The sequence below is a fragment of the Hippocampus bargibanti genome, linkage group LG02 (assembly GCF_051943395.1).
Source record: "Hippocampus bargibanti isolate YZ-2025 linkage group LG02, ASM5194339v1, whole genome shotgun sequence".
NCBI lineage: Eukaryota > Metazoa > Chordata > Actinopteri > Syngnathiformes > Syngnathidae > Hippocampus > Hippocampus bargibanti.
Genome location: NC_142735.1, coordinates 22,131,064 through 22,146,458, shown reverse-complemented (window position 1 = coordinate 22,146,458; position 15,395 = coordinate 22,131,064). Strand labels below are relative to the sequence as shown.

At 39.1% G+C, this 15,395-nt stretch overlaps 2 protein-coding genes across 2 annotated transcripts; one reads left to right on the top strand and one right to left on the bottom strand.

The window, feature by feature from the left end:
- Window positions 1-1,229: 1,229 nt before the first annotated feature.
- On the bottom strand, window positions 1,230-7,837 carry serpine1 (serpin peptidase inhibitor, clade E (nexin, plasminogen activator inhibitor type 1), member 1). Its single transcript, XM_088990195.1, has 8 exons — window positions 7,692-7,837; window positions 5,323-5,570; window positions 4,915-5,139; window positions 3,738-3,932; window positions 3,444-3,642; window positions 2,839-2,939; window positions 2,599-2,685; window positions 1,230-1,846 (listed from the first exon to the last, which is right to left on the bottom strand). The coding sequence occupies exons 2-8, from the start codon at window positions 5,567-5,569 to the stop codon at window positions 1,722-1,724; spliced, it is 1,179 nt and encodes a 392-aa protein (XP_088846321.1). The 5' UTR covers window position 5,570; window positions 7,692-7,837; the 3' UTR covers window positions 1,230-1,721.
- A 3,068-nt stretch (window positions 7,838-10,905) lies between these two features.
- Window positions 10,906-13,312, top strand: trmt10a (tRNA methyltransferase 10A). The gene is made up of 7 exons (XM_089017847.1): window positions 10,906-11,291; window positions 11,459-11,627; window positions 11,687-11,758; window positions 11,988-12,062; window positions 12,217-12,366; window positions 12,450-12,555; window positions 12,672-13,312. The coding sequence occupies exons 1-7, from the start codon at window positions 11,101-11,103 to the stop codon at window positions 12,860-12,862; spliced, it is 954 nt and encodes a 317-aa protein (XP_088873973.1). The 5' UTR covers window positions 10,906-11,100; the 3' UTR covers window positions 12,863-13,312.
- Window positions 13,313-15,395: the final 2,083 nt, after the last annotated feature.

Sequence of the window (15,395 nt, the reverse complement as noted above, 5' to 3'; positions counted from 1 at the left end):
GCGCAAGGGCGGGATTTTGCTGATCATCCGGGGAAGTGTCGAGAAATGATTATATTTTATTTTAAACATCTATTGACATGTTCATTTTTTTAACCAACAATCTTCTGTCAAAAGGAGTTATTCACTTTAAAATATATATATGTTTTTTTTTGTGTTTGAAGTTTAGTAACTTCTTTTCCTTTCGGCTTTTCCCTTCAGGGGTCGTCCCAGCGGATCAAGTGTCCTCCATTTAAAGGACAACCGACGTCTCCGGACAAGTTGTGTCCATAATTTGTAAAATGGCTTCAAATGACTTCTACTGAGCGTATTTTACAAAGATTCCACCGCATATAGCTATATTTTACGTTTTAAGACTTGCGCTGAATATTCAGGAAGTCTTGTTTTTGAGTTGGTGACGAGTCAGTACGTGACGTCACTAAAGGACCGCCCTTTACTGTAAAAAAGACGCATTGTAGCGGTCCTTCCATCACGTCAATGTATTTTAATGAACCTGTTTGGTCTGAGGACCTCGTGTTGCACCCAAAAGACGCCAGGAGGCCAGAAGAGGGCGTCCAAGCTCCATATAAGGAATTTATCAGCCTGTGGAAACGGAGGTGGTCACAGGAGGTCGCCATTTTGTGCCTCTTTTTTTTTAGGTGAGAGATTTTCCCCCAATATTGCCTCAAAATGGCAAAAATAAATTATTTAATTGATTGCAAACATGTATGCTTTCCTCTTCAGAACTATTTGAATCATATTCATAACTGGATGGATGTGTAACGAGAAAGCATATTCTCCGAATCTGAAGCCATTGTTTTGATTCACTAGCAATGCAAGACATCTTGGCGTGATGTCACGAACTGGGGGCGGGAATTTCTGAAAATGCCCAATTCGCAGCTCAATTTTTTTGCAGATTTTGGACACTTTAAGTCATTTTTATTGGTGTTTTGCATTTGACTAAAAATATCATAATGCTTGTTTTGGGTATTTTAGATGCTATAAAACGTTTTTCTGGTGTTAGTTAAAAAAACAAAAAAGTGACAGCAGTTGTCCTTTAAATTCAATAACTGAATCAAAATCGCAATAAAAAAATTGGGGGGCTAAAATAATGACTGGTGTCAAGTAACAGAAACACTTTTTCCCCTATAAATTAAAATGTCAATTCTCAATTTGACCACTTAGTTCGCCAAAAAGGCATTTTATTTGTATAATATTACCACTTTTTTGAAGGTAAAATAATTCTTTTTGGATTGGATTGGATTTGCCTTTATTAGTCTTGCAGTGGAGAAATTTACATTTCACAGCAGCAAAGTTATGAAAGAAATGAAAGTAGTAGTTTTTGCGTACAGTTCCGAGCGCATTCTCCTATTGCTATTGCTATTGTGGAAAAAACACTTAAGTCATGTAATATTCCCACTTTTTACCACAAAGAAGTGCTTTGGAACTTTAATTGTCCAGTTACAACTTTTCTGGCGAATAACGTGCTTAGAGTCCATAACATTTCAATATTCACCCCCACTCAACAAAACGAGCTTTAAAAACAATATAATACATCTTATTTTTTAATAAACGTTTAATAAATAAAACATATATACAAAACATGGCAAAAAGACAATGAATGAAAACAAGTAGAAAGAGGAAGTGCATCAGTGCCATTCATGTCAATAAAGTCCTGCTTTTGAAAAGTTGTCTTCTGGTGTCCAGCAGTCGACGGGCAATGTGGAAGTAGTCTTATTCGCTTCTTAAACGGGATGGGTGAACTGGCCCATGAACAAAATGGTGCCAGTTGGTTTGTGCTGGATCAGGAAGAGAAAAGGCCGATCCAGAGTGAGCTCCTCCACTGCCATTCGGGAAAATAGCACAGCGGCTGAAAAGATACAAAACATGTTTTATTCTTCACTTGTTACCACTTTTTCACAAGATATTCATTCCCACTGTGTTATAGCTCACATACCATTATGCATTTTTGCGACAGAAAATGAAGTAATCAAATAACAGTGTTACAGTGCAATGTTGCACTGTAATAAAAACACAATTTGTATTTTTGGGGGATGATTGAAATTGGAATCACCCATTAAAATAAATTATTGTTTAATTCAGGGGTGTCAAAGTCATTTTTTGCCGCGGGCCACATTGTAGTTATGGTTTCCTCTCGAGGGCCGTTATGAATTTGGGGAACCCATTAGAATGTTTAAATCCCTTCAAATATTACATATAGAGCACACAGCAAATTAATGAATAACTCCTTTTCAAATCTGAAGTCAAGAATAATGACTTTTATTGTGGTTGACATCCAAAAATATGAAATTTTGGCTCAGATTTTAGCAATCATCATGGAATTTAACAAGCTTGATTTGCTTTCTCTGGCAGAAAAAAATGATGTGCCGGGCCGGATTTGGCCCGCGTGCCTTGACTTTGACACCTGTGGTTTAATTGATAGAAACAAAGCAAACATTTTATGCGCTCCAAAATAATTTGCTGGCTTGTTTTGTTTTGTTTTCATTGAGGGCAAACCAAATGAAACATATTTTGCTGAAATGCTCGATTTAAGATTTAATTTTTATGTTTTTGTGCAATTGTGTGACCTCCACCATCTTCAATTGAGGAAATAAATATTACCTGTTGCCGCCGCTCCCTTTGTTCCTTGTTCATTGACCTCAAGCTTGACTGTCTGGAGAACTTTGGACACGCAAAGCCTCTCATCGGCTAAAGGGAAGAATCAGCCATGTATGGATGAAATACATTGTAGTCCCACAAACAGATCATTTTATGCAAATGAATGAGAGGCCGTTTTAAAATAATGGCTCTTGAACTTGGAAAGTAGGCAATGGAAGTGAATGTTGTTGTTGTTTGACTCACTTGTAATGCGGGTGAAATCGGCAGTGGCCAGATTGAACATGTTCCCTAGGCCCATTCTGATGAGAGCAGCCTTCAAGTTGACCTCTGAGTTCAGAGTAAACCTGCAAACAGGAACAAATGCTACTTGATTCTATTCTAGGCTGTGAGGCCCAAACAATGTGATGGGTTCTCCTAAATGGTACACTATTTTAATTTTTGTCCATGAAATTATGACTTTCTTTGGGTCCTTTATAGCATTTCTGTCACAATTTGGCTGAAGGAGGAGAACAAATTGATTTGGTTTCAGATATACTGTTAAAGCCATTTTCAAGACGGACATTTCAAGAATAGATGGACATCTTTAATGTTTAAAATAGCAAATAATATTGCAATTTCATGAATGCACACGTTCATAGTAAACATTCACAGTTTAATGAAAGTGTTTAAGTTTCTTCAAGTCACAAGTTATTTCCTGGTTAACAGCACCCTCTAGTGGACGTGTAGTAAATCACACCACACTCGCAGCTGCGGATCGATTCAGACGTAGCCCTACTGAATGCCTAGAAGTGACATGCATGGCCCGCAACTAAACATGATGACTCTTGTAGATAATTTGACATAATTACCTGGGCATGTTCAATTGTCTCCGAACACTTCTGAACTCGGATCTCCACTGCTGGATCCGTTGGCTGCTCAGGTCGTCGCTGAGGGCGCTGAGCGGCACGTCGGCTTCGAAAGGTGACACCAGTAGCATGCTCAGCGAGTCACCCTCATATGGGACCTCCACGACGTCGTAGTCCACCCCAGTGGCGGTCACAAACTCCCCTGTGAACACATTAGTTGGAGATTGTAGATCAAGAAGAAAAAAAATAGTGGAACCCCCCCCCCCCCCATCCCCCACCCCTCTCTTTTGACGCTACCGTAGTTGAAGCGGTTGGTGAGTGTCATCATGTGAATAGGTACAGAACTGCCATTGGCGCTGTGGAACATTCTCTCGTGCGTGAGTTTGGGATCAAATGGAACCTTCCAGACTCCCTGGAAGTGGAGGGCGTTGAGAAGCACCAGGCGAGTCTCTTCGCTCAGCGATCCCCGGGCCAAGAACGCAGGAATGGCGGCTGCAAAAGTTAGCGGCAACAGTTAAAAGAGCTGACATTTCAAACATTGATAGGCACAGGTGTCAAAGTCAAGGCCCGGGGGCCAAATCTGGCCCGCCACGTCACTTTATTCGGCCTGCGAAAGTAAATCAAAATTATAACATTCCATGATGCTTGCTAAAGTCAGTCCAAAATTTCAAATTGACCCATGTAAACCACAATAAGAGTCTTTATTCTTGACTTCAGATTTGAAAACGAGTTGTTCATTAACTCATTTCCTGCCATTCCCAAAGTTATTCATAAATTGACAAGCATGACGTGGAGCGCCATTCCTGAATGTGTCCAGGATTTGTTTTTTCTTGCTAGGTGGGGTGCGTTTGAAGCTTTTGTCAGACCTCTGGCAATGATTTTCCCTCCGATGAGGGAGCAGCATTTGCCTTTTGTACAGCCGCCCCCACTTTCAATGAAGATTACTCTAGAACCAAGTAAGCTCGAAATAAACTTTTTGGGGGGGTGCCGATAAAGCGCTAGTCACACCTCTGGCATTGTTTTTCCCATTTCAAGCTCAGATAACTCCAGACCCATATGACTTCGGAATTAATTCTTTTTTTTCTGATGAAAAAAGACAGTCTAAGGTTTCTTACCCCAAACTGAATGTTTATGCAGTCCAAAAACTCAATATTTTGTGGGTCCTGCAACTTCAGTGAAAATGACAAAAACCCCGGCACTGGGGTGGACACATTTTTGCACACCGTCTGGCAGTGAATGAGTTAATTTCTTGTGCACTCTCTGTGTAATACGTGGAGGGGATGAAACATTCTAATGGCTTCTCCAAATTCATAATGGCCCCCAGAGTAAACTGTAACTACAATGTGGCCTGATGCCAAAAATGAGTTTGAAGGGATGAGGTGGGTAAAAACAGAAGAAAAAGAACAAAAAGATAAAGACAATAGTCTGATTTTTTTTTCCTCATAGCATGGCTAAAAAAAAATCGAAAAAGTACCTGCAGTGTGGTCCGAAACCCAGGCGTTGATGACATCCACCGCCTGATCGGGTCTGGTGAAGTCCACTTGGTGCGGGTGACTCCTGAAGGCCTTGGATAGCGCCTGGCGGTATCTTTTCTCCAGGTTCATCTTCCTCTCCACCATGACTCCGCTGGCCAACTCCAAACCTTCCTCAGCGTGGAGGTCGCGCTGTAAGAAGCGTTGCTGCCGAGACATTCCGCGCTCTGCCGAAAAACACATTGACATCATGTCACACGTTTGAACTGTTTGTTACATGACTTGCATGTGACGTGAAGACTACAGTAATCCCTCCTTTTTCACTGTTACTGGGACCAGGGCCACCCACGACAGACAAAAATCCGCAGAAATTTGCCAAAAGGTAAATGGATGAATGCTCTGGGAGTTACCTTGCAGAGAAAATCCCATCGCGGCAGTCATGGCCTTGTGAGTGTTCCCCGCCGCGCCGAGCTGCGCCATCGCCAAGATGGAAGAAACGCCATACGGGGAGAAAAGCACGTTCCGGTGCGACGAGGCTTCGGCCAAGTGACTGAAGACCTTCAAGCCCAAGTCGCTCTGTTTGTCCTGCAGAGAGCCCAGCACGGCCCCTCCGCTGACAGCCACTAAGAGAACAACGATCGCGTGCTTGCAAAACATCCTGTTAAGGAAAACATGGAAATGAAAAGCTGCACTTTATTCTTACAACATCACCATCTTTTAATTATTATTTTTTAGACATATATTGCTGATTTCTTTCAATAAAAGAAAAATAATAATAAAAAAGAGAAAACAGGCCTGTTTTTTTCCAAACAATTTAGCAGAATATTAAATATTATTAACTCATTCACTGCCAGACGTGCAAAAATGTGTCCACTCCGATGCCAGGGTTTTTGTCATTGCCCCTCGAATTCCAGGACCCAAAGAATATTGAGTTTTCGGACGACATAAACATTCAAGAAAACATTAGAAACCTTAGATTCTCTTCTTTCATCAGAAAGAATAGTTAATTCCTAAATTATATAGGTCTAGAGTTATATGAGCTTGAAACGACGCTGGCTGTCTAAAATACAATACAATATGTATACAATATGTACATATTGGTTTATATAGTGATTTAACAGCTGAAGCTGGAATAAAGCGGTAACATGGAAAAAAGGGAAATGCTTCCCCCTTCTGGAAGGTAAAATTTTTGGAGAAGTCTCGCCAGCGCTTTATCGGCACTGTCATGATCTGGTTGGCGACAAACGGGGGGCGCTGTCGGCCCCGCCTGCACCTGCACAGGTGCTGGTCGTCCCGATCAGATTGGCGACCAACGGGTAGCTGGTGCTGGTCGTTATCATCACTGTCACTTAAAAGGACACCCGGCACGACCATCCGTTGTCGGTTCATTGTTTGCTGCTTGTTTGCTGCATGCTGTGCATGTGTTTGTTTAACCTTGGCGGACTTTTACTTTTGGTCTTCTTTTGCTACTTTGTATTTTTTCCGTTCAGAGGATTTTGATGTTTTACATTTTGTTCCTGCTTACCTTTATTTTAATACAATTTGTAAAACAACCTCCTACTCACTCCTGCCTGCTTTTTGGGATCAGCACCCGCCATCACCACCTCGCAAACCGTGACAGGCACCCAAGCAAGAAAAAACAAAATCCGAACAAATTTGGGAATGGCGCTCTCCATCATATTTTCAATTTCTGAATAAATTCTTGAATGGCAGTGAATGAGTTAAATTCAAATGATGACATCATTCCAGTAAAGTTTCCACGGTGAGACGTGTTGGAGTTCACACTGCTCTCTGAGGCAGCAAACAAGTACGCTTTTTGGTCGGTGACCTTACACTCAGGCCGTGTTTGTGACTCACTGCCAGCATTGTGCAAATATTACAGTCCAAATTGCATAAGATTTATCTGTCAATAATATGGAAATGAATGTGTCTATACTAATCCTAATAAAATGGCATTTTTTATATAAATTTTGTTCCCCATATACCGTATTTTCCGGTGTATAAGGCCCACCGGACTATAAGGCGCACATTCAATGAATGAAAAGTTTTCCAAATATAATATATGTAAATATATCCAAGTTTTCCACATATAAGGCACACCACATTATAAGGCACTACAGTACGCCATTAAGCACTACTTCTTCTATTAGGGGAAATTGAGTCGGTGGTATATAGTATTTCACATATAAGACGCATGGTCATCTTTGAAGAAAATCAAGGCTTTTAGGTATGCCTTATACAATGGAAAATACGGTACTATTATCTACCCCTATAACAAGAAGGATTTTTTTTCACTTGTACAACTCTTGGTTTTTTTTCGTCACAATATAATTTCTCTCCAAACGTCAGCTTTTTTTCAATACATGGTTATAATGACATTCTATTGTGGGTTTTTTGTGACATGGCATCATTTTCTCACAAGTGTGTCTTGATACAATATCGCGTTTTTCTTAGAATATTTCCTCGCAACAAAGGTGTTTTTGGTCATAAAAATTAAATTTCAATCATATTTTTTGTCATTGTTGTCATTCATTCCTTTCATCTTCCTTTCATAACTCCGCTGCAAGACTAATTAAGGCAAATCCAATCCAATGCAACCCAAAACGGTTTTTGAAACAACTATTTTTCCTTCTCATTTTTGGATTACAACTTTTATTGAAACAGACTTGTTTTTTCTAACACCAAAAAACTTGACTCTCTTCTGGAACAAGCATTGCAACACAACAGATGTATTATTAAATGGAGCTTGCAAACAATGAGATAAGAATACGTTTTTTACCTTGTCGCTGGTGTCTGGTAGGCTGTCTGGTTTCCTGTGGCTAATGCTTGAGCGTAAATGAAACGGGGAGTTCTTTTGCTTTTATAGGGTTTGTGTGTACACACACACACACACGCTCAAACACACGCACGCACATACGCAGTAAGTCGCGGTCAGGTCTGACAGCTTGTGCACACAGAGGTTATTTGTGATGATGATGATGTCATTTGGCACTGTCTGGAAAGGCTTCCTTTTCGTACATTGACACATCCACCCAAGTGGAAAAATTCACTTCATGTTTTCTCTTTGCCACTAACAAGACACGCACACACGCACATGCAGCCCTGTGGTATGCGGTAAAGTCACTGTCCCCTGAGATAGGGAAAGTGCACTCTTTTCTATGATCAATGCTAGAAAAATGAAATAAAAAAAAAGATCTTCAAAAATAGTTTTGTCCTTACAAGGACCAGATAAGTCAAGATAGGCAAACATTATACATTCATTCCGGATAATTCTATTTTTATAACAGCTTCATTGTTTCTACTCCGTGAAAAAAAGTGACGATAACCCGGTGTCTACATTAGTACCAAAAAAAGTAAATGAATGAGGCCTCAGTCAAACCAAATAGTAAGGTGGGGAGGAATTCACGCCGACTCATGATCTGGAATGAGTACATCAGTCTGGCGCATATGATTGGCATATCCAGCCTGAAGATCGGCCTGTTAGCTTCATGCTAACACGTCATGGAAAATAACTGACACACTCACGAGTAGCATCGACGGTCGCATCCATCCAGTCGCTCATCATCAATTGTTTGTATTGGGGACAATAATTTTTCGAATGCTCAGAAATATTAGTCAATATTCATAGATTATTCCATCGTTGATGAAAACAGAGGGATAGTAATTGTTAATACTGAAATAATACAGTGACAAACATCAGCTTTTACTTTGGAGGAAATAATCCACATGTTTGTTTATTTTCTGACCTGCCACAACAGTAACCGAATGATAAAGAAATGCATTTTCTGCACTAAAAAAATAATAACATTGACACGACTGGGCAGTATTATACACGAGAAGGAGCAGCACAATGAATTCAATTGCAGCATAAAATCGTCATGGGCAATGTCTTTTTTATTGCTTTACATTACAAGTGTGCCAATGTAACAAATAAAACTTATATCTCAAGGTATTACACATACATTACACACCCATTCACTGCCATTCACGAATTTATTCCGGAATGGAAAATTTGATGGAGAGCGCCATTCCCGAATTTTCTTGGGTTTTGTGTTATCTTGTTTGGGTGCCGATAAAGCGCTGGTCAGACATCTGGGGTAGTTTCCCTTCCCCAAGGAGGCAGCATTTCCCCTTTTTCCATGTTAGCACTTTGTTCCAGCTTCTGCTGTTAGTTAAAACGCTAGAAAAACTAATATGTATGTTTTACTTTGTATTTTGGACATCCCTCATTTCAAGCTCATATAACTCCAGACCCATATAATTTAGGAATTTACTCTTTTTTTCTCATGAAAGAAGAGAGTCTAAGATCGCTTATGCTGCATTGAATGTTTATATAGTCCTAAAACTCAATATTCTGTGGGTTCTGGAATTTAAGTCACAATGACAAAAGCCCTGGCACAGAAGTGGGCACATTTTTGCACATCGTCTGGCAGTAAATGAGCTAAAAGGCATTTATTCTTCCATTTTGTTGGATAATTTTGACTGGAATGCCAATTGCTTTTTAAAGTAACTAACTCTCAATGTTTTTCCCCTGTCTTCCACATGTATTACTTTTTTCTGTATTTCCCCAAGGTAGAATACCAAATTAATTACCGTCATTTGTTATTCATTGTTTTTCAAATTATTTTTTTTATTATTATTTATAAACCACACACACACACACAATTTATTTTGGGTTTTTATCTTTAATTTCCTGTGAGCTCTTGCTGCGGCGTGACACATTAAAAGAAGATATTTTTAAGGGAATACCAGCATTCCTTATCATGTTACTCACCAAGCATCTGGTACAAACGGGAAGTAACATGATTTTTCCATTTCATGTGGGGGGTCAGACATTTGGCAACCCTAAAAAAATCCCAATGGACTCATTTCTTATCTAACTGGGAGACTTATCGGCACCAACACCATAAATGGAAAGGGGAACAGACTTGGACAATAGTGTCTATACTGTATATAAAAAGATCCATCAGTACATCTGTTTGCCATTAGCCTCACAACCCTATGATTTCTTTTCCTCCCTGAGCCGTAAGACCCATAAAATCTTACGCATAGCAAAAGCATCCAAAAGCACATTCAATGATTTGTCAATACTCACCAAAACATCCTAAAAAACAAGAGCAATACTGCATGTTAAAATATTTTCAAAAGGCGTACTTATGACAATATTTTTTGGGACTTAAATGTATTTATTGTTTTCTGTTACAGATGATGGTGTCTATCGCCATGTCAACCGTCCAGTACATGCAAGCTGTGACAGGCGGATTGTATAATAGGAGCGTGAGTGCGTAGTTTTCAAATTGGCCGCCGCCTTGCTGACTCAACAACACTTCATCCTTTCCATTCCTTGGATGACTTGATGACTCTTGCCGTATGCTCACTACAATGACTTCTTTCACACTGAAAAACAGATACTATGTCTTCATTCCAGTTAGATAAAACACATGACAAGGACAAAAAAAATAATTGAAACACCCCAATGATGAACATAATCAAACGATTGCATAAAAGGAAGGATGTAATATTTAATTTAAAGAAGGAATGATGGAAGGAAAATTTCAGGCACGAAAGTTGTATTAAAGGAGACATGGATTCTGGGAAGAAACTAACAAGAATGGACAAAAGGAAAACATTATTTAAGAGTGGGTGAAGGGATAACTGGATGATGTCAAAGTTCAATTTTGAAACCCAAACACTTGTCTGGCAACACTAAATTGAAATTTTCACACGTCTTTCAAATGCAACATTCTGGTTTACAGATTCAAACCATGCTACAGCACACACTTGGCAGGGCGCTCTTCCTGGTTTGAAACTGACGAGCTACATTAAAATATCTTTCATCAATGTAATTTGTAAATGAACAAAAACGTGTACATATATCCCGATGCATCGTTTAACCCAGCCTGTTTCAGAAAACGTTGATTTAAATGACGTTTCATAGCGACAATGGCGGTAAAGAGGGGTGACTGAACGCACCAGGCGCACGCATATGACGTCACACAACCGCGTCTCCATGTGTAAACTCAATTGCACGTTGAGGCGTATCTTTACGCTTTAGTTTCGTTTTAATTACAATCAAATGTTAGACAACTGATTGTATGAAAACACGTCTTATCTTTTTTGAGGGGGGGTTTGGTTAAAAATAAATACCAGGAACGCTAGTGAGTCGTTTACTTTGCGACTTTTGCAGTATGGACGACGACGACGACAGCGTTCAGACAGATGACAACAAACTCCAAAATAATGAAAATATTCACAATAATAATACAGTCGAAGATAACAAAGAAGACGGAGAATCCACCGAGAAACAGGCTTTGTCCAAAAGGCAAAGAAAGAAGCTTCTAAGGCAGCAGAAATGGGAAGAGGAGAGGGACATGAGAAAGTAAGAGGACACTTTATTGGCATATTTTTCATTCATAAGAAATGAATTAATGAATAAACGAGTCCATATTTGTACCCGTATTAAATCAAGCACACAAAGTGGAAAAGACATGATTTTACAGTGAATGTTTTCTTTTTTCATTTTTATTTTAACGTGTCTTGACGCAGGCAGAAGCGCAAGGATAGGAAGCAGCAGCGGAGGCAGCAGAAGCAAAATAACCAACGAGAGGATGAAGGCGAACACGGCAGTACCAAAAAACGCCCGCGGCGAGAAGCGACTCCCACTTCGCTCAGGCTGGTGGTGGACTGCAGTTTTGACGACCTCATGTTGACCAAGGTAAAACATATCTACTCCAACATCCGCTTCCTAATTTTCAATGCTTCCCCTCTACTCAGGATGTGCACAAGCTTCACAAGCAGATTCAGCGGTGCTATGCTGAAAACAGACGAGCCTCGCACCCAGTCCAGGTGGGTCACCTCTCATTTTTGCAGATTTTATTCATCATCCCGTCACAGAAAGATGATGGGCAATGAAGACAAAAAATCCTACACATTCAGATATTTTTTCACTTCAAATCAGTGCAGCTGCAAATTTAAAAAAATCAACATATTGAACACATCAATGGGAAGGATATAGTTTGTTCAGAAGAAGCCAACAGGCAGAGAAAAAAATGATACACGTGTCCCTTTTTTATAGTTTTATCTGACAAGCCTTGGAGGACAACTCAAACAAAGTATGGATGAAAAAGATAAAGGTTGGATCAACTGGAAGGTAAGCACACCTTTTCAATATCATAACAACAAAATAGAAAAAGAAATACAGAATTTTGCAAGGAAAAAGTTAAATGACAAAGTGAGAAAAATAATTTCCATGCATGAAATTGTAATATTACACAAAGAAAAATATTAGGTGGTTGTTTATGCAGGATATTAGCATAGAATTGGAACACTACAGTCAAGTATTGTCCAAGGAAGATGTAATCTACCTGACGTCAGACTCCCCCAATGTGCTGACGGAACTGGACCCTAAAAAGGCGTACGTGATCGGCGGGCTTGTGGACCACAACCACCACAAGGTTTGGGCTCAAAACACCCAAAGAAAATAGCCACGGCGTTCCCCAAGGCGCGACTGCCTGCCCACTTTCATTTATCTTTTCAGGGGATCACTTTGGAACGGGCCCAGGATCTGGGAATCTGTCATGCTCAGCTTCCCCTCGACAACTTTGTCCAGATGAACAGTCGCAAAGTTCTGGCTGTCAATCACGGTATTGAGACAATCTTCACATTCTCACCTGATTCTTGTCATGATGAACATTATATCCCCCTCCATGGTGGACTGTGGCCTTTTCCTTGGGGTGCGGTGTTTTTTTTTACCTATCAGTGTTCGAGATCATCCTGGCGTACGTGGAGAAAGGCAGCTGGCAGGATGCCTTCTTCTCCGTGCTGCCTCCGAGAAAAGGAGCCAAGGCCGTGGCCACAGGCCCAAAGGACGGCGACCAAGATGCTGACCGTGAAGAGGATCACCCGGAGGAGCACTTGAACCTTGAAGCACCCCAACCTAGCGACAAGTGAGTCCCCAAAAATGTGTCCCATTGGATTATTTATTGAAGACTTCAGCCTACGTCCGGGCTCGTTTCTCAGTTTGATTGTCAACACAACTTTGCTTTTTTTATTGTTGCGTTGTTGAATTTTAGTTTCTGATTGTGCCAAATTGCTTTCGGTTCTAATGAGGTGACATCACGGATGTGTGTGTTTGTTGAAATGCCACACAAACATATTTGAGGTGCATTGAATTACGTCTTCATTCTATGCGAATTAAGTTGCAATTTTGAGGGAGGGGATGAGGTTTAATACTTAGTTTATAAATAAGAAGTACATTTCGGAAACTGTATTATGATTTCATCTTTGTAAAATGACCTTTTTTCCCTCATAATGAGCCATCATTGTTTAAAAAAAAACATGCTCAGGATGTTACAATTCGTTTTTTCTGCTTTCTCATTAAATTACAAGATTACAACTTTATTCTTTTTAAAAAATATTGTAGAAATACAGCGCATGGTTTATTGATTGTAAAGTTTTTTTTGTACACATCGCTGCTTCAGTCTTGTCAACAAAAAGGCTCATAATATTCTGACTTCATTCTTGAAAATGTGACTGTTTTGTGAAATTCCAAATTTTATTCTTGCTCTTGATTGCAAATTTAATCTCTTCAAATCAACGTTAATTTTAAATGGATAGATAGATGGATGGATGGATGTATACGGATAGATAGATAGATAGATAGATAGATAGATAGATAGATAGATAGATAGATAGATAGATAGATAGATAGATAGATAGATAGATAGATAGATAGATAGATAGATAGATAGATAGATAGATAGATCCTTAGACAGGAAGACAGACAGTTAAGCTCATGAGCTCACAGCTAGATAATTTCATATATTTTTTTGGTACTGATTCTTAATTGTCGTGTTTTTCACAATAATTTTTATGTGTAATATTGATATATTTATGAATTAAGGATTCAGTAACAGGTGGATTTTCTTCTGTAATATACAATAGGTATATACTATATAGATACTATCTAATACACACACACATATATACAGTAAAGTCTCGTTATATCGATATTCTCGGGAGTCTGAAAAAATATCGATATAACCGGACTATCGATATATCCGATCCTGCGGCATGTAAATTTTCTCCTTGCGTTCATAGAAATAGTATCGTAATAAGCAGTACTATCGATATAACCGATATCGATATAACGAGATTTTACTGTGTGTGTGTATGTGTATATATATATATATATATATATATATATATATATATATATATATATATATATATATATATATATATATATATATATACAGTAAAGTCTCATGATATCGATATTCAAGGGAGTCCGAAAAAATATCGATACAACCGGGACTATCGATATATCCGACCCTGTTTGCATGTAATTTTCTCCGTGCGTGCATAGAAATAGTATCGATATAACCGGGACTATTGATATATCCGATATCGATATAACGAGACTTTACTGTGTGTGTGTGTGTGTGTGTGTGTGTGTATATATATATATATATATATATATATATATATATATATATATATATATATATATATATATATATATACACACACACACAATGTGTATAAAAACAAACTATATGTATTACACGTACACACACAGTAAATAACGTTATTTTTTAAATTGCATAATTTCGTGACTTTCCGCTCAGAGAGTTGGAGTTGAGCTCTTCAGGCAAGACTGGTTACAAGCAATGTGTGGGTGCTTTGACATTTTTGCGCGGTGCCTGGATAACCGTTCACACTTGCGTTAAATTAAGGCGAGGCCATTAAAGGCCCACAGCGGAGCGAGCGTCCGTGGTTGTAGATCAGCGGCAACAAGAGGAACATTGGGATCTATTGCACAAGATGTGCTGAAGCGGGATTCTATTTCCGTCAGCTTTTTCCCTTTTTATCCCCAAACCACCTCGTAAATAACGGCACCAAGCAAGCTGCCCAGCTTGGCAACATTCAATATTCATTTGTGCTTTTGAAGCGACTTATTTTTATTCATATACTGGACAGCAAATACATGAATCGACAAAATGATCATGCGCTCGAGCCGCGTCGTCGATTGCTTTGAAAGGACCTTGCCCGCCCGCTTTCGATGGCAAAATGTGTTGGAAGATATTTAGTCGTGTTTTGGAGTACACTTGGAAAGCTGACTGAAGAGCACACAGTACGGTACGTTGGTCTCTTCGGTGTGCGTGTGTGTGCGCGCATGTTTGCAATTTGGCTGCTTAACAACAAACAAACAAAAAAAAGTCATCTACTTTGCCTAATGTATTCACACTATTGAAGAAGCCTGTTCTCGAGAGAATTTACAGCTACATTTGACACTATTTTACATATTATTGGAATATTCTATCATTCAAGTATAGGAGAATATCAATTATATATATTAAATATATATGTTTTCTTTACGATAAATATGATTTAAGTGGAAATCTTAAAAAAAGGTAGATTTTTCTTACTCTCACATCACTTTTTCACATTTGTATTTTTCCACACCTTACCATTTTCCCCT